This window comes from Dendrobates tinctorius, unplaced genomic scaffold (assembly GCF_039654945.1).
Source record: "Dendrobates tinctorius isolate UK_male_01 unplaced genomic scaffold, ASM3965494v1 ptg000157l, whole genome shotgun sequence".
In the NCBI taxonomy this organism is placed as follows: Eukaryota; Metazoa; Chordata; class Amphibia; order Anura; family Dendrobatidae; genus Dendrobates; species Dendrobates tinctorius.
In genome coordinates, this window is record NW_027361824.1 from 788,826 (window position 1) to 808,438 (window position 19,613).

General features: G+C 44.2%; 1 protein-coding gene across 2 annotated transcripts in view; it reads right to left on the minus strand.

Moving 5' to 3' along the window:
- Window positions 1–19,613, minus strand: part of LOC141051502 (ecto-ADP-ribosyltransferase 5-like) — a 171,480-nt gene that overhangs the window by 45,879 nt on the left and 105,988 nt on the right. For both annotated transcript variants that reach the window (XM_073548434.1, XM_073548433.1), the window contains exon 5: window positions 16,768–16,800. In XM_073548434.1, the coding sequence (XP_073404535.1) occupies window positions 16,768–16,800 (33 nt within the window). The remainder of the gene's footprint in view (window positions 1–16,767; window positions 16,801–19,613) is intronic.

Sequence of the window (19,613 nt, forward strand, 5' to 3'; positions counted from 1 at the left end):
ACCGTCAGCACTATACTTGGTGAATTCCCCGCAAACTGGACGAGAATGGGTCCAGCCATTGTAGTTCCTGTGCTAACCTTTCCCCAACTGGTAGTACGAGAAGAAGTGATTCCGGACCACCCTGAAAACCAGCAAGTGCAAGCAGCAGATGCCACACCAGCAGTGGAACAAGAGCACGCTCACCCTGCCAGTGGTGAGTCTGTCATGCCCACAGTGAGTAGAAGTGGTCCTAGAGAATGCAGTATCCCTGTGCTACGTAGAACAACCAGAATTGTAGCCAGTACAACACCAGTAGTTAGCACCAGGCAAACGTTGAGGTCCCCTGTCACACCAGTACTACGCAGGTCAGTTCGTATTACCCAAGGCGTACCCCCGGTTAGGTTCCGCATAAAAATGAGCTAACATCGATGTTGAAATTGTAAATATGTAACTGTTTCTTAAGTTTCTGCCTACAGGAAAATCTGTAAGAAGCCTTTTCGAAGACCTTGTTTTGTGTGATGGACATTGAACCACAGGACTTGTGTGGTCAAAAACTTTTCCTGTATATAGTTTACCAATTGCCAAGAATGGGATCACACCTCACCACTTGTGCCCTCGACCCACTCCCGTCCCACCTCATCCCTAACTTGGCCACAGTCCTCATCCCATCTCTAACACACCTTTTCAACCTTTCACTTACAAATGGTGTCTTTCCCTCATCCTTCAAACATGCCTCAATCACACCCATCCTCAAAAAGCCCTCCCTTGACCCATTCTCTGTGTCTAACTATCGCCCAATATCTCTTCTCCCTTACGCCTCAAAACTACTGGAACAGCATGTATGTTTTGAACTGTCCTCCCACCTCTCCTCCTGTTCCCTCTTTGACCGGTTACAATCTGGCTTCCGACTGCATCACTCAACTGAAACTGCCCTAACTAAAGTCACTAACGACCTACAAACCGCCAAGAGCAAACGACACTACTCTGTCCACCTTCTCCTGGACCTGTCCTCTGCCTTCGACACCGTAGACCATTCCCTCCTGCTACAGATTCTCTCATCTCTTGGCATCATTGACTTGGCCCTATCCTGGATCTCATCATACCTAACGGACCGAACATTCACTGTCTCCCTCTCACACACCACCTCCTCACCTCGCCCCCTGTCTGTCGGTGTTCCCCAAGGCTCTGTCCTAGGACCCCTACTATTCTCCATCTATACCTTCGGCTTGGGACAGCTCATAGAATCCCACGGTTTGCAGTATCACCTCTACGCCGATGACACGCAGATCTACCTATCTGGACTCGACCTCGCCTCCTTACTGACTGAAATCCCACAATGTCTGACTGCTATCTCAGCCTTCTTCTCTGCTCGCTTTCTCAAACTGAACATGGACAAAACAGAATTTATCATCTTTCCCCATCTCACTCTACCCCTCCACCAGACCTATCCATCAATGTCAACGGCTGCTCTCTTTCCCCAGTCCCGCACGCTCGGTGCCTTGGGGTGATCCTCGACTCTGCGCTCTCTTTCAAACCACATATCCAAGCCCTCGCCTCCTCCTGCCGCCTCAAACTCAAAAATATTTCCCGGATCCGCTCATTCCTCAACCACGAAACGACAAAAACACTAGTGCACGCTCTTATCATCTCCCGCCTCGACTACTGCAACCTCCTACTCTCTGGCCTCCCCTCTACCACTCTGGCACCGCTCCAGTCCATCCTACACTCTGCTGCCTGACTAATCCACCTCTCTCCCCGCTACTCCCCAGCCTCCCCCCCTATGCCAAGCCCTTCACTGGCTTCCTATCGCCCAGAGGATCCAATTCAAAACCCTAACCATGACATACAAAGCCATCCACAACCTGTCTCCTCCATACATCTGTGACATGGTCTCTAAGTAGCTATCCGCACGCAACCTTCGATCATCTCAAGATCTCCTTCTCTACTCCCCCCTTATCTCTTCTTCCCACAACCGCATACAAGACTTCTCCCGTGCTTCCCCCATACTCTGGAACTCCCTGCCGCAACACATCAGACTCTCACCATCAACGGAAACCTTCAAGAAGAACCTGAAGACCCACCAGTTCCGACAAGCCTACAGCCTGCAATGATCCTCAGGCTACTGAACCACCGCACGACCTTCTCTACCCCCTCCTACTGTATCCTCACCCATCCCTGTAGACTGTGAGCCCTCGCGGGCAGAGTCCCCTCTCCTTATGTACTTTTGCGTCCCTTGTCTTACACTTGTTTATTATTCTTGTATATATTACACTTGTCTATAATTCCCCTTTTGACATGTAAAGCGCCATGGAATAAATGGCGCTATATAAATGCATAATAGTAATAATAATAATAATGGGACCACGGACATTGGCGCTTGGACTTATCGCCATAGGACTCCTTTTGAGCTCTTGGTTTTTGTAACCTTTTTCAATTTTTCAAATCTTGTACATTTAAAATGTTTATTGCTTACATGTTATATTTTCTTCAGCCCAGGGGTGCTGAATTGCACTAGGGGGAGTGTGGCACCCCCAGGAGTCTGGTCGCCACAGTGGCATTGCCTTCCTCCTAGGGAGGTGATGTCATGCCTGGAGGCAATGAAGGGTCTCTCTGGCAGTTAATCTATGCATGCAACACAGTTTCCTCTCCAGGCCAGCAGGGGGAGCTCTGAACCGAAGCTGAGGGGAAGAGCTCCTCTCTGAGGGCCAGGGAGGAGACAGTTAGATAGTGCTAGGAGGGCAAAGAGTGTAGACGTGGAGAAGACGCGCTGGGGAGACTGAGGAGAGAGAGCTCAGTCCCAGTGAGAGCGCATGATCTGGAGCCTGGTCTCCAAGGGTGCAGAGTTACCAATGGTTCTGCACCAGAAACCAGCGGAGTAGGAAGCTGTAAATGCTATACTCCCACACAAGACTTTAGTGCAGGACAGCAACAATAGTGAGCCAGGACCTAGTGGACAGACGTCCCCGAAGTAGACTACAGCTGTCTGCCGTGCAAGTGAGGTTCAGGAGAGCATCAGAGAGGAGGAACTCCAGTGTAACTCGGTACTGGGAATACTTCATAGAGAGCGCTAGTGAGGAGACTGCACACCCTTCTGCCAGAGGGATTCCCAATTTGCTTCCAGGCCAACCAGCTCCTGCACCATCTGTACTCAGAACCCTGGACTGCATTTGCCAAGTAAAAGTAAAATAAACTACAATCTATTGTGTCCTCGCCTTCTTGCTGCACCTTCCGCCCCGACAGCCATTTACACTGCCCTGGGACTAAAGTCCTGCCTGTGGAGGGTTACAACATCATTGCTGCACCACACCATCTGTCCCAGAGGATCTGTTGTGAATTCGTTTTCCCCTTCACCATTGAGGTCTGATGAAATCCCTCTTCCGGTGAAGGAAGGTAGTGAGGCTGATTACAAAACACCTGAGCAGAATCATGATGACTGGGTGCCTGGGATCGCTGACTGGATATAAGACAGCCGACGCCCGTCTGCCTTGCGGGTCATTTCTCTGTGGGATTCTTGGAGTCCAGTCTGATTCCTGCTCATCTAAAGCTAAGTTTTCTGCTCTACTTTTTTGCATTTGTGTTTTTGTTTTGTTTTTACCTTGTTGGTCTGGATTTCTGCCTCACCCTGCTGGGTGAGCTGAATTCCTTTTTGCTCTGTCTTCAGATAATACCAGAGCACTGATATAGTCTTTTGAAGCCTAGCGTCTTCAGGGCTTTTTTCCTATCAGTCTGTTGGCTCTTATTTTTGAGAGGGTTTTGGCGTATTGCAGACAGCAGCTGTCCTATCCTATCCTATTTAGTTAGCTTGGGCCCCAACATTTGCTCAGCCTATCTTTCTGTCTGTGTAAGTGTTTTTCCATCTCGCTTCACCGTCATTATATGTTGGGGGCTGCCTTCTGCTTTGTGGTCTGCTCTGGGGCAGTTTAGATTTCCCTTTTCTGTCTTTAGGCTATTTAGTCCTCCGGCTGTGATCGAGGGGTCTAGGGCACCGTAGGAACCCCCCACGGCTACTGCTAGTTGTTGTTGTTAGATTCAGGGGTCTGCAATCCGATAGCTGCCAACTTCTCTGGGTTTCTGGACTTAGCTAGTAATTCTGTTTTTGCCTCCTATGGTTACTCACTCATAACAGAATGACCCGCCATACCGCTGATCCTAGGGTACTCAATAGCAGGAAACAATTGTAAAAAAAAAAAAAAGTGTGTATATTTTTTTTCCTCTATATCTTTGAGGCCGTAGGTGGATTTTTTTTTCTCTCAATGGAGATAAAGCAAATGTCTGATCGTGTGGAGCAGCTCGCTGCAGAAGTGCGGGGAATTTCCGCCTACCTTGCTCATTCACATGCTGCTGAACCAAAGATCCCTACTCCGGATGTGTTTTTTGGGGATCGGTCTAAATTTCTGAATTTCAAAAATAATTGAAAATTATTTTTTGCCTTGAAGCCTAACTCGTCAGGGAGCTCCGCGCAGCAGGTTAAAATTGTCATCTCGTTGCTGCGTGGCGATCCCCAGGATTGGGCGTTTTCTTTGAAACCAGATGATCCTATTCTGACTAATGTGAACGCATTTTTTCAAGCCTTGGGGTTGTTGTATGACGAACCTAATGCTATTGATCAGGCTGAAAAGACCCTGTTGGCACTGAGCCAGGGTCGAGATTCTGCAGAATTGTATTGTCAAAAATTCCGAAAGTGGGCGGTCCTTACTACCTGGAATGATAATGCCTTGGCAGCTCTCTTTCGGAAAGGGTTGTCAGAAGCCGTAAAAGATACTATGGTGGGATTTCCTGTTCCCCCTGGTCTTGACGATTCTATGTCATTAGCCATTCAGGTTGATCGGCGTTTACGTGAACGCAGGATTGCACGGGATGTGTTGCCACCTGTTGAACAAGTGTCGGAACCTATGCAATGTGATAGAGTTTTGTCCAGGGAGCAACGTCAGGAGTTCAGAAGGCGTAATAAACTGTGTTTTTTCTGTGGAGACGCCTCGCATATTATTTCTGTCTGTCCTAAACGAGAGAGATGTTTTGTACACACGTTTTCTGTGGGTGGTGTTCAACCTAAGTTTCTTCTGGCAATTACTCTGATCTGCTCCCTGTCCACATTTTCCGCCAAGGCTTTTGTGGATTCGGGAGCAGCCCTGAATTTGATGGACTTGGATTTTGCTAAATGTTGTGGATTTCCTATGACACCTCTGCGGACGCCTATCCCTTTGAGCGGGATTGATGCTACTCCTTTGGCGAAAGATAAACCTCAGTTTTGGACCCAGGTGGTAATGCGGGTCGCCCCAGACCATCAAGAAAATTGCAGGTTTTTGGTGTTGCATAATTTGCATGATACCATTGTTCTGGGGTTTCCCTGGTTGCAAATTCATAACCCAGTTTTGGATTGGAAATCTGTGTCTGTGGTGAGCTGGGGTTGTCGGTGTGCCCTTAGTGAGGCTCCGGTTTTTTCCACCTCTCCTCAGTCGCACGATGTTCCTGACTATTTGGCGGACTTTTATGATGTATTTAGTGAGAATGAGTCTGTGTCTTTGCCTCCTCATAGGACTTATGACTGTGCAATTGAACTGAGTCCGGGGTGTAAATTTCCTAAGGGTCGGCTCTTCAATTTATCTGTACCCGAGCACGAGGCTATGCGATCCTATATTAAGGAGGCGTTGGAGAAGGGTCATATTAGACCATCCTCTTCGCCCTTAGGTGCCGGGTTTTTTTTCGTGGGCAAAAAGGATGGTTCATTAAGGCCTTGTATTGATTATCGTGCCCTCAACAAAATTACTATTAAATATCAGTATCCGTTACCCCTGATTTCGGATCTATTCTCCAGAGTTAAAGGTGCTTGCTGGTTTACCAAGCTTGACCTCAGGGGGGCGTATAATCTTATCCGCATTAAGCATGGGGATGAATGCAAGACGGCGTTTAATACTCCGGAGGGACATTTTGAGTACCTGGTGATGCCTTTTGGGCTCACTAATGCCCCTTCTGTCTTCCAGTGCTTCATGAACGACATTTTCCGAGACTTTGTGGATAAATTTTTGATTATCTATCTGGATGATATTTTGATCTTCTCCAAGGATTGGGATTCTCATGTGGAACATGTTCGGACTGTGTTTTCCGGATCTTGAGGGAGAATTCTCTGTATGTCAAGGGATCGAAATGCCTTTTTGGGGTACAGAGGATTTCTTTTTTGGGATTTATTTTGTCTCCGTCAACTATTGAAATGGACCCGGCCAAGGTACAGGCCATTCATGATTGGGTTCAGCCCACTTCTTTGAAGGCCCTCCAGAAGTTTTTGGGTTTTGCTAATTTTTATCGGAAATTTATAGCAAAATTTTCTAGTATTGCCAAGCCATTGACTGATCTGACTAAAAAGGGTGCTGATGTGTTGAATTGGTCTCCGGAGGCTGTTTCTTCCTTTCAGGAGCTGAAGCGAAGATTCACTTCTGCCCCGGTTTTGCGGCAACCTGATGTCTCACTCCCGTTCCAGGTAGAGGTGGACGCTTCTGAGATTGGTGCTGGAGCGGTTTTGTCCCAAAAGGATCCTGTAACATCTAAGATGAATCCCTGTGCTTTCTTTTCCCGAAAGTTCTCTCCATCTGAACGTAACTATGATGTGGGGAATCGGGAACTGTTAGCCATGAAATGGGCATTTGAGGAGTGGAGACATTGGTTGGAGGGAGCTAAACACCAAGTTGTGGTCCTCACTGACCACAAGAATTTGATTTACCTGGAATCGGCCAAACGCTTGAACCCTAGAGAGGCTAGGTGGGCCTTGTTTTTTACACGTTTTGATTTTGTGGTCTCTTTTCTTCCTGGCACTAAGAATGTCAAGGCAAACGCCCTCTCTAGGAGCTTCCTTGCTGATTCTCCTGTAGTGACCAAGCCTGCTACCATCTTAGGCGAAGGGGTAGTTCTTTCTGCCATCTCGACAGATCTGAGACGTGCTCTAGAAGAGTTCCAGGAGGACAAACCTGAGCGTTGTCCCAGTGAAAAGTTGTATGTTCCTGACCAGTGGAAGAAGAGAGTGATGTCTGAAGTTCATTGCTCTGCATTGGCTGGTCATCCAGGTATTTTTGGTACTAGAGATCTGGTGAGTCGGTCTTTTTGGTGGCCCGCCTTGTCTCGTGATGTCAGGAATTTTGTGCAGTCCTGTGGGACTTGCTCCCGGTCTAAACCTTGTTCTCGCTCTAGTGGGTTGTTGATGCCTTTGCCGGTCCCCAGGAGGCCATGGACCCATATTTCTATGGATTTCATCTCTGATATGCCTGTCTCCCAGAGAATGACTGTTATTTGGGTGATTTGTGATAGGTTCTCTAAGATGGTTCATCTTGTACCACTCCCTAAGTTGCCATCTTCCTCTGAGTTGGTGCCCCTGTTTTTGCAACAGGTGGTTCGCTTGCATGGGATTCCTGAGAACATTGTGTCTGACAGAGGAGTTCAATTTGTGTCTAGATTTTGGAGGACTTTCTGTTCCAAGCTGGGAATTCAGTTGTCCTTCTCCTTTGCTTTTCACCCTCAGACCAATGGGCAGACGGAGAGAACAAACCAGACTTTGGAGTCGTATTTGAGATGTTTAATTTCCGCTGATCAGGATGATTGGGTTTCATTTTTGCCCTTGGCCGAATTTGCTTTAAATAATAGAGCTAGTTCTGCCACTTTGATGTCACTTTTTTTGTAACTTTGGGTTTCATCCTCGATTTTCTTCAGGGCAGGTGGAGCCTTCTGCCTGCCCAGGTGTTGACACTGTGGTGGAGAGAATGCACCAGATCTGGGACCAAGTGGTGGATAAGTGTTAAATATTAATAATCCGTTAATTTCTTATAAGACCCAGTTCTGTAGAATGCTTTAGCTTACATGACATAGGCTATTTTTAAGCTTGGCTCATGGTAGAAAGACAGCTCCATATATGTAGAGACCACGTGCTTTAGGAGACGTATATAATTCATGGCTAACTGTAGAGGTCGCTCCTCTTCTTCCCTCACCATCATGAGAGACAGACGCAAGATGACATGACATAACAGCTGGTATATTACTTGACAGCGATGTGAGAAGCCGAACTGAGACACAGCAGCCATTTGCTATTCAGGATCTCGGAGAGAAGAAGAATACATGTTGCTTTTGCCATGTGGGATCTCGGAGCATGATCTAATGGACAATATCTCTTTCACTTATTTTTATTCACCTGTTTTTCTGTAATAACCTTTCTTTGATGGAAGAAACCAAATAAACCACTATATTTTTATCTGGTAACTAGTCCTGAGTATTTTACAGGATATGCATTATTTTACATTGGAGAGCCAGCCAGATCTGAATTTTTGTACTTTTTTGCGGATTTCCCTCAACTTGCACACACGGGGGATTGGACTTTGCTAACGTCAAATCATATGTGCAAGTTATCGGGAATTCCACTACTTACAAGAATCACATAGAACCTAGAAGTAAGAAGTACCAGATAGATTGAGAAGTACTACAAGTGCCAAAAGTACCAGACCTAAGCCAGACGTGTGAAGACAGGAACCCAGCGTTGTCCATCAAAGGAGCTGAGACATTTCAAGGTAAGATAAAATGGATGTCATTAATTGTCTTGCTAAGCAGAGTAAATTGAAATTTAAGTCTGTAGACAATTCTAATTCAGAAGTTTTATGGTTAAGTTTATATGCCGAGTGTGAACTCGAGAATCAGAGGTTAGATTCTAAGTTTTTCAATAGAGAAAGAGAGAGATTAAAAAATATTCTACAGATGGTAGATATATTTCATAGATCTGTGTCAGAGAAATCCAAAAATGATTGTTGTGATGTTCTCGAGATTGGCTGTAAAGTTAGGGAGATTGACTGTAATCAAGTGTCTGTAGCAGCCATTGAAGGTGACCTTGCAGACGTGGAACAAGATGGAGAAGTAGGAGGAGACTTCAGAACTGACGTAGAGGATGTACAAAGGAAAGACGTACCACTAAAAATAGAAGACTCACAGGCCCAAATCCGAAGTAGCGTGAGGAAGGATTTGATAAAGATATGCCAAATAATTCCTGCTTATGACAACAAAATAGATGTTTGTAGGAACTCTGAGATCTTTGAAAGTTGTTCTGATAACTTTGATTTATCTAACGAGGAGAAGAATCAGTTGTTCAAAATGTGGATCCCTGTAAATTTTGCTAGGAGATTGTCTTTAAAGTTATCTGGTGAAACACATGAGAATTTAACTGATAAAGACAGATTAAAAATTCTCATTTTTTGTTCATCAAATGAAAATCATCCAGATATTGATATTCTTCAAAAATTAAGGATTGGTCGGAAGGAATGTATTTTTACGTTCATGTCCATATATGAACGTTTGTACAAAATGCTGAGTGAGAATGTCAAAACACCGTCCCTCATAAGGAGTTTTGTAAGCAAATTTTGGTTTCTAAATCCTGCATCTCGTGTTATTGCGTCACAAAAAGATTCATTGTTTGAATGTGCGCAATCCCTTGATTTTGCCAGAAAACACGAGAATCGTGAGAGGAAAGTAAATTGTGCTAATTTTGTAAAGACAGGCAGAGTAAAATCTTATCAGAAGCCGGTATTAGCAAAACCTTCTAAAATGAGTTTTCCCCAAAATCAAATCTACGAAGAAAGAAAAAGAAAATCACATGTTTGTTATAAACCATATGGAATGATGCAAAAGAACACCGAAAAGACACAAATTGAATTAAGAAAAATGATGAGTTCTGATTTTCTTTCTGTAACAAAGATGGCCGAATTTAACAGACAGAAACAGGTGGTGAGTGACATCATGGCCTGTAAACTGAATACTCTGCTCCAAGAATCTATCAGCTTTAAAATGGCAAGAACCTTTCAGGATATTTTTTGCAGAGAAATAAGTATGGGTGTAGGAATTGGCTAGGAAAAAAGTAATATATATTGTGTAACAGTGTTATACAATTAGTGAGTTATAGAGTATAATCCTGTAGTTTTATGGTTTGTGGATATATACATAGTCATACAGTATATATATAGAGTGTTTGTAGAAGTAGAAATAGTAGAACTGTATTTTTTAATGAAAATTAAAATCTACATCAGTAATAATATTTAGAATATGAATATGATATTAACCTTATTTTTTTATGTTTCCTTAGAATTTTCATTTCAAAGCAGGACTTAATCGAGAAAAATTCTCTTCCAAGGATTTATGCCTTTATTTACACAGGAAGTTGCAATATTGCATGATTTTATATATCTAACCCTTAAAAGGAAATAACTAATTGCTTTTTAAAATGTTCTGGGTGTGTGCTTTACTGCATGGTTTGAATGACAACCACAGCAGGGGAATTTGAACCTTGTTCTAATAATACAAGTATACCAGTATGCTATGTCCCTGTTCCTTAGGAAAAGAATTTTAAAGGGGGTCTCAACTTTTGCAAAGCAATGGAATTTTTTTTCCAGGCCTAAATGTCAAGTATAGCTATACATATACATATATTTATGTCATGTGTATTTGGGGAATATTCAAAGAAATATTAAGAGACTAAATTGAAATAGTTTACAATGCATTGATAATTAGGATAATTTGGGTTAAAATACGTGTATTCATCACACCTTCATATGTGAGGTATTTGGTTTAAAGTTAATATGTGACACAGTCTGAGTGACAGTGACTGAGTGTATGAGCAGCTGCTGAGCGAGTAATGTGATATGTTTGTGAGACCTCAGGATTCTATAAGAGAGAAAAAAAAAAACCCCAAAAGCTTTTATCTTTAGGAGGAAATATGCAGATCAGTTAAATTATTAGAATATTAGGATATATAATGAAATATTATCTATACAACATATATTTCTATATTTCTATAGTAATTATTTCTTGATTTAGTTAATTGTGGATAAGTGCAATCGCACAACAAAATAGAAAATAGTTTAGGAAGAAAATCTATTCTTTCCTTATCAGCTTTAGCTCTTTTAAACAGGCACCAGCACAGAGCCTGGTATTCACCAGCTGCATCTGGGAATAGTGGACCTTCCTTCTCTGTCCAAGTGTGTTAATCTTAAACTACATTTAAATTAATTTTTCCAAAGGATAATTTTATGATATTCAAATTAATTTTGATGGTTACACATCTTCAGACAAATAATGGTATAAGCAAGTATAAATTCACATAATTTATACATTAATTATTTTTAATTTTGGTTTTGATAAATGAATTATTTCATGAAACAATATTTTTTGGTATTAAGGGAGAAATATGTTTTTTATCCTGACTACATAATCACATTTGATTAATACCTCTTCTTCACACATTTTAATAGGAAAAAATATTAATAAGGTACAATGGTATAAGTATTGGGTATAATAACAAGTATTATAAAGAGTCATTTCTTTACACTAAGAGGAATTACATGCAAAGTTGCATAATTTGAATATTTTGGTAACACAAGTTTATGACAATTATGAAATAATCCAGATCATGGAAATATTAAGGGTATATGTTACTGAAGACATAACTACTCTGCATCAACATAAAGGCCTTATTCTTATTTTTATTTTTATTCTTATTTTTCATTATTTTTAATTCTTTCACCAATATTTAGTAAAGTAATATCTACTGAGAATATTGCTTCATTAAATATAGCAATTATATGGTTCTATTACTAAGAAAATGTTTAACTTCTGAGTTATATGCAACAATTCTTTTATTCATTCATTCGCTCACTCATATATTCTTATTTTGGTTCATGGCTATACATTCCTACATATTATTAGTATAATAAATATATTCCTTATTAATAAAGATGAAAACACTGGTTACATAAAACACAGTGACACCTATGGGTTGAAAAAGGTAATTACACCTATGACATAAAAATGTTCTATCACATGAAAAAAATGGATAATAATGTATTATCACTTATTATTGGTTTATTATTTCAAATATTGAAATCCATATACAGTACAAATTCTGATAATAATTATATGGATATTACTGATTGCTATGGTACGCTGTGATATTATGGGATAGGGAAATTACCAGATTTGGTATAGAATAGGGAATGAAGACTTCAAGCAAGATACTGAAATTATGTTAATAAAGACTTTTCACATTTCTAAACTTCATTGATTTTTATCAGTTGCAAGAAGAAGAATGCCGCGATCCAGAAATCCCAGAAGGTAACAAAGCTATGATTACTGAGTAATAGACTGTGTTAATTACAAATGCAGTATCCACCACTGACAGTCACAAGTGCAGTATCCACCACTGACAGTCACAAGTGCAGTATCCACCACCGACAGTCACAATTAAAGTGTCTAACCTGACAACCAGAGGACGATGATCCTATGATGCTGAGATGAACGGTGTTATCACGTTCTTATCAAGTTCCAGAGGTTTTCAATCACCTGAAAAGCTTCGATGAAAGCTGGTGAACAATGAAGGTAATTATCAGGAAGCTACAACCCTGACATATGTCCTGTGCATTAGGACAAGGACTGGTTATGGTGCTATGTTTAGCAAGGAAGAGTCATTTTAACCCTTGCTTTGCTGACCAAAGACGTCACACCTGTTCAAAGACCAGTACCGATGGAGGATTCCAGAATATCCAAGGCGAGCCAATGTAAGCCCAGGTTTTTAAAGATGACACTGCACAGATATTAAAGCTGCATTTCATCTATAGACTTTGTTTCTTATCAACGTTTGAATTTATGGACTTTGATTTGATACACCACACAATTCCTACAACATCTATATGCTATAAGAAAACTGTATTTTTAAAAGAACCAAGAAGAAGACAGAAGACATCAAAATGAAGACCAGATGACACCAGATGATGATGACTGGACTTGAGATGCTTCAATTTAGACTTAGGGAAGTATAATTATACATATTTTATATGAATATTGTTCACGGCTTACCATAACATGAATTCACATCAATTATGTCATTGAGTACTTATAACGGTAATCTAATATTATTATTATTATTATTATTATTATTATTGATATTAAATTATTTTGTCAAAGAAGAAGAAAAGAAGAAAAAAGATCGTTATATATGAGGGTTCCAATTAATGTCTGTCTCCCTCAAAAGGGGGAATTGTTAAATATTAATAATCCGTTAATTTCTTATAAGACCCAGTTCTGTAGAATGCTTTAGCTTACATGACATAGGCTATTTTTAAGCTTGGCTCATGGTAGAAAGACAGCTCCATATATGTAGAGACCACGTGCTTTAGGAGACGTATATAATTCATGGCTAACTGTAGAGGTCGCTCCTCTTCTTCCCTCACCATCATGAGAGACAGACGCAAGATGACATGACATAACAGCTGGTATATTACTTGACGGCGATGTGAGAAGCCGAACTGAGACACAGCAGCCATTTTCTATTCAGGATCTCGGAGAGAAGAAGAATACATGTTGCTTTTGCCATGTGGGATCTCGGAGCATGATCTAATGGACAATATCTCTTTCACTTATTTTTATTCACCTGTTTTTCTGTAATAACCTTTCTTTGATGGAAGAAACCAAATAAACCACTATATTTTTATCTGGTAACTAGTCCTGAGTATTTTACAGGATATGCATTATTTTACAATAAGTTATCTCTCTCCCAGGAAAAGGCCCAGCGGTTTTCCAACCGACATAGGACCATCGGTCCCCAGTTTAAGGTTGGTGATATGGTTTGGTTATCATCAAAAAATATCGCTATGAAGGTGGCTTCTCCTAAGTTTAAGCCTAGATTTATTGGACCTTACAAAATTTTGGAGATTATTAATCCGGTCTCTTTTCGTTTGGCTCTTCCTGTCACATTTAAATTTCATAATGTGTTTCATAAGTCCTTGTTGAAGAGGTTTGTTGAACCAGTTGTTCCTGGGGTGGCACCTCCGGACCCTGTATTAGTTGAAGGTTACATGGAATATGAGGTAGAGAAGATACTGGATTTCCGTCTGGCTAGACGGAGACTCCAGTATTTGGTTAAGTGGAAGGGTTATGGTCAGGAGGATAATTCCTGGGTCTCTGCCTCTGATATTCATGCCAAAAGATTGGTGCGTGCCTTTCATCGGGCTCACCCTGATCGCCCTGGTAGCGTGAATGAGGGTTCGGTGACCCCTCCTCAAGGGGGGGTACTGTTGTGAATTCGTTTTCCCCTTCACCATTGAGGTCTGATGAAATCCCTCTTCCGGTGAAGGAAGGTAGTGAGGCTGATTACAAAACACCTGAGCAGAATCATGATGACTGGGTGCCTGGGATCGCTGACTGGATATAAGACAGCCGACGCCCGTCTGCCTTGTGGGTCATTTCTCTGTGGGATTCTTGGAGTCCAGTCTGATTCCTGCTCATCTAAAGCTAAGTTTTCTGCTCTACTTTTTTGCATTTGTGTTTTTGTTTTGTTTTTGCCTTGTTGGTCTGGATTTCTGCCTCACCCTGCTGGGTGAGCTGAATTCCTTTTTGCTCTGTCTTCAGATAATAGCAGAGCACTGATATAGTCTTTTGAAGCCTAGCGTCTTCAGGGCTTTTTTCCTATCAGTCTGTTGGCTCTTATTTTTGAGAGGGATTTGGCGGATTGCAGACAGCAGCTGTCCTATCCTATCCTATTTAGTTAGCTTGGGCCCCAACATTTGCTCAGCCTATCTTTCTGTCTGTGTAAGTGTTTTTCCATCTCGCTTCACCGGGGCAGTTTAGATTTCCCTTTTCTGTCTTTAGGCTATTTAGTCCTCCGGCTGTGATCGAGGGGTCTAGGGCACCGTAGGAACCCCCCACGGCTACTGCTAGTTGTTGTTGTTAGATTCAGGGGTCTGCAATCCGATAGCTGCCAACTTCTCTGGGTTTCTGGACTTAGCTAGTAATTCTGTTTTTGCCTCCTACGGTTACTCACTCATAACAAGGATCTGTCTGCAGCGTCCTTGCCGAACACCACAGGTGGCGTCACGAATCATAAACTTTGTTCCCATCATTAATCCCCTTTACATGGACGCCCAGGGCCACGGACGGGTGACCGCTGCTGTGACACTTCCCAGTGAGTTACAGGCCCGGTACCGAGTATCCCACTGCCCTGGTGGGTGTTCCACTATGTCTTGGAGGGAATGCCAGTACCTATCGTTTTAGGCCTTCCATGGTTGGAAAAACACAACCCGGTAATAGATTGGCTGTCTAGGGAAGTAGTCAGCTGGGGTCTGTTGTGTGAGGGCTGCTGCCTTTGGGCTACTGTCTTTGCTGTCATTCTAGAACAATCCCCTTCTACTCCAGTGGGGGCAGCAGAGGTGCTGCCAGGGAATTATTATTATTATTTATTTATATAGCACCATTGATTCCATGGTGCTGTACATGAGAAGAATGGAATAGGGGCAAGTCTCTACCCTCACCACATGCTAACCCTGGGTGTCTGAGTTATCTTGGGAGGAGGGGTCAGAGGAGGGTGGTGGCTCCCTCTGAGCATTGTGGGGGTGTGAGTGTGATGACACAGGAATGCCTCTGTTGTTGGTTCTGTGAAGAGTTCACCATCTTCTGGCAAACGTGTGCGTGGCAATAAACGTTCAGGTCCGGACCTGTGTGTGAATGAGTACGTAAGGGTGTCCACCAAAAACATCCAGTGGAAGTGTGCTGCAGGGGTCTGGAGTTCTCGGGTGATCGGGCAGTATCGGGTGTCGGCCATTCTCGGCTGGTGTTACCCCCAGTAATGCCCATACACAACTCATTCCCCAGGTCGGCGCTCTGGAGATTTGTGGTGCCTCCGGAGCATACGTTGCCACCTCCATCAGCCCTCATTTGCCATGAACCTGAGAGTCAGGTGGTTGCTGAGGTGAACTCTGGTGGATCAAGGCGTCCTCACCGTAGATGTTTTTCTGGTGAGGCGCAGTGTTGAGGGTCCAGAGGCCCCTTATTGAAGGAGGGGTACTGTCAGGATCCATTTTTGGATCTGTGTCAGAGTCTGGACTCTCTTATATAAACCTTTTTCCTTTCTGGCCCTCAGGGGTTAATATGGGTTTTTGCCCCCGGTGGCCGCTGGTGTTACTACATGTTTAGTTAGTCAGCAGCTGGTGGCCACTCCCTCCTTCCTATAAAAGGTCTCCAGGTGCTGCAGCTCATTGTTGGTGATATTATTCCTCTTTGGAGACCAACCAAGCTGGAGTCAGGAGCAGGCTGTGTTGCAGTGGAGCTCCAGCTATCCCCTTGTTCTGGTACCTAACTCTGCTGTCCAGGAGCATTGCAGCAGAGCAAGCTAAGTTTGTTTTTTTACTTTATTTTAACCCTCAGGTGTCTGTATAAGCTTTCCTTTGTTTTTTGGTGCAGTCCATCTTATTCCCTGTCTCACCTCCTGGGGAGGGGGTTGGGGGTTTAGCTCAGGGCTAAACAGGAGATAGGGACAGGTCAGGGACTTGGGCCTCACTACCATCAAGTGTACCCCCAAGTTAGGGGAAGTGAGGGCACCCCCTTAGCCTGAGGGGAAGTTCAGGGGCCCAGGTTCCACCTCTCCTGTTTTCCCCCTACTGCCCCGTGACATTATGTCAGCGCTTACATTACATGCATAGCTCATATATACATTATAGAAGAACAATTCTGTATATAAGGAAGCACAGAAGCTTGTCGGGGCCTTTCTCTGGTAACGGTTGCAAAAAATAATGAAGTAGCTGGATGTTGAAAATGAGTTTGCCACCGTGTTACAAAAACGCACGAGGATCAGGGGAAGCAGACCATTAGCCCGGTCTCCTCTCCTCGGGACCCCTGTGCTGTGATCTGTCTATCCTAGATCCTCTCTGTACTTCAGTCCACAACCACTGTGAGGTGCTCTGCTGCACCATCGTATGGGGAGGAGAATGAGGGCTAAAAACTTACCAGAGTTGCACAAAGGATTGTTCTTTCTTTCTCCTAGAAAAAAAAAAAAGAATTTTTGAATTTTCAGAAGAAATGTTTCCACTAAATACAGATAAACTAAGAAATGTTCACGTTAACAACAAAAAAGTATTTTTTTTTTATCTGACAAGTAAAAACTTTCCAAAAATGTGAATTTTGTCACAACATTACCATAATTTCTGGTTCACAAACCTTTATGGACTGTATTCTCTTTTGTACTTTATTTAGAACAAAATGTTCATAGACCCAACGGACGGGGGAGATTTTGTCATCCATCTACTGGATACATTTCTGGTATTGGTGACAAAAATAAGGTTATATATATTTCAGACTAGTCTCATTTGTGTTGTGTCACCTATTGGGACCCTGTGTCCTCTCCCTCAGGCCCCTCTGTCCTCCACATGCAGACTCCTCTGTACTTCCCCAGACATCTTTCACCCTCCCGCTAAACACTTCCCTGCAGACTCCTTCATTGCTTCTAGACACTTCCCTGCAGACTCCTCTCTCCAGTACAAACTCCTCTGTCCTCCTCCGTACTCCAGTATCCTCCAAACTGCTCTGCACTTCTCTAGATTTGACTGTGCCTCCCTCAAATCTCTACTGTCCACTTCAGACACTTCTCTCCAAAATATTCAGTTCCTTCCAGATATTTAGCTTCCAGAATCTTTTATCAGTTACAGACTCCTCTGTCCTCATGCAGATTCCTCTGCTCCTTGCAGATGTCTCTGTAAAACCCTAGAATATAGATTCCACTGTTACTCTCTGTATTCAACTCTGCCCCCTCCAAATACTTCCTTCTGATTCTTGTATTCTCTTCACACTTTGCTCCTGACTCTGCTGTTCCCCTCAGAGGCCTCTTTTCCTCGATTCCTCTCTTGTGGACCCTACTCTACTGTCCAACTTTGGATGCCAATATTCCCCACAAAGACTCTTTTCTCCCCCACTTCAGACCCCTCTGTTATAATCAAAGACTTATCTGTCCCCCCAAGATGCCTCTGTCTAACTCTAGACTCTAAGGCTGTGTGCACACGCTGCAGATTTTGCTGCGGTTCCGCAGCGGTTTTGGCCGCTGCGGACCCGCAGCAGTTTTTGCTGCGGTGTACAGTAGCATGATTCCCTATGGGAATCAAAAACCGCAGTGCAGACGGTGCAGATTTTTCCGCGCGGTTTTTCTGCGGTTTTGAAACCGCAGAAAGAATTGACATGTCAATTCTTTCTGCGGATTCCGCTGCGGTTTGCCATCTCCTCCATGTGAGGAGATGAAAAACCGCAGGGCAGAACCGCAGAGCAATCCGCAGGTAAAACCGCAGGTCTTTTGACCTGCGGTTTTACCTGCGGATTGCACAAAATCCGCACAGATGAATCCGCACCTAATCCGCAGCGTGTGCACACAGCCTAATGTCTCCAGACTCCTTTATCCTCCTCTATGCTCCTCACCTGTCTTGTCCTGGCTCCAGTACTGGGCCTTGCTCCCTTTTCCTGCTGCCAGCATCCTCTCTACTAGTCCATGTAGGGTTGTGGTAATGGCAGGTACACAGGATGCAGTGACGAGATGCGAGACGGATTGAACTTTAGGTAGTAATTTTTATATATAGATGGCGGTAGGGATACTCTAAGCAACCAAGCAAGATAGCAGAAATTGTCCTCACAGGGACCAAATACAAGCAAACACTGATTAGGAGAACACGACTACTCCGGCAAAGGCCGGTGACTATAGGGCTGCGGTATGGCCGACTACGGGTCCTTAGTTACTATGTGTCACTTAGCCGTCCTGATGTCCCATGGCGTGCTGTTCGATGGTGCATCGGTGTCACAGCCGCTGGGCCCAGCTGCTGAGGATCTGGCAAAGACTTTGGGCGTTCCTACGCCCAGGCGAGGCAGGGGCACAACAGGCCCTAGAAGAGTTCTTTGGCGGAATGTCCCCAGGGGAGGCAGCGGGATACCGCCTGGGAGTGGGAGAGTGGAGGCCACAGCCCCCGATGCTGAGTGGCGGTTGGTAGGCTGCACTAGGGGACCTGCAGAGGGTGGCGGCCCAGCCCCTACCACGGACTGGAGCGGGCGGGGCGGTGGCGGCTGCGGTCGGCAATGGACAAGCTGCAGCCGCGGACTGGAGTGGAGCGGCAACTGCCGCGGGCAGGCCACGAGCTGGAGTGAGGTGGCAATGGCCGCGGGCGGCAGCGGGCAGGCCGTAGCCGTGGGCTGGAGCGAGGCGGCAACGGCCGCGGGCTGGAGTGAAGCGGTGGTCCTCTGTCGGTCGCCTCGGCGCCATCTCCCTGCGGTCCACTGAGAGTCTCTCTCCTGTCGCTGTCCTCCTCTCTGGTTACTGCTGGAGGCTCTAGCTCCCTGGCGCCCTCTCGGTCTCCTGCTCCTTCTCTCCTGATCTGCTGACTCACGCTGACTGGCTTCCCCGCCCCTTTTATATAGGCTCCTCCCCCAACCATCCTGTAAGTCTCAGCGGTCCGTCCCCTAACTCCGCTCTCCGGAAACAGAACCCCTAGGAACCTAGATGACGGTCCCCTTGGTTCCGGCCTGGACACTCGGCGGGGGCCCTTCCTCCTACAGCTTTATTCGGCAAGCATCTCTGAGGTCACCACCCAAAGCCTATTAAGGCCAGCTCAGGCATCAATATGTGCCTGAGTATTCAGAAAAGTTTGCTTCCACTTGCTTTTGCAGAGGTCAGGTTCATCTGCCACAAGACTCTGCTCCAGATGGCTGGCTTATTATCTTTTCATCATCTCTTCACTTCAATTTCCTGGCTTCAACCTCCACCCCCCAGCTCTGCTGAATAAAACTTAACTGGCTCATTTCTGTTACAAGTTCCCATTTGG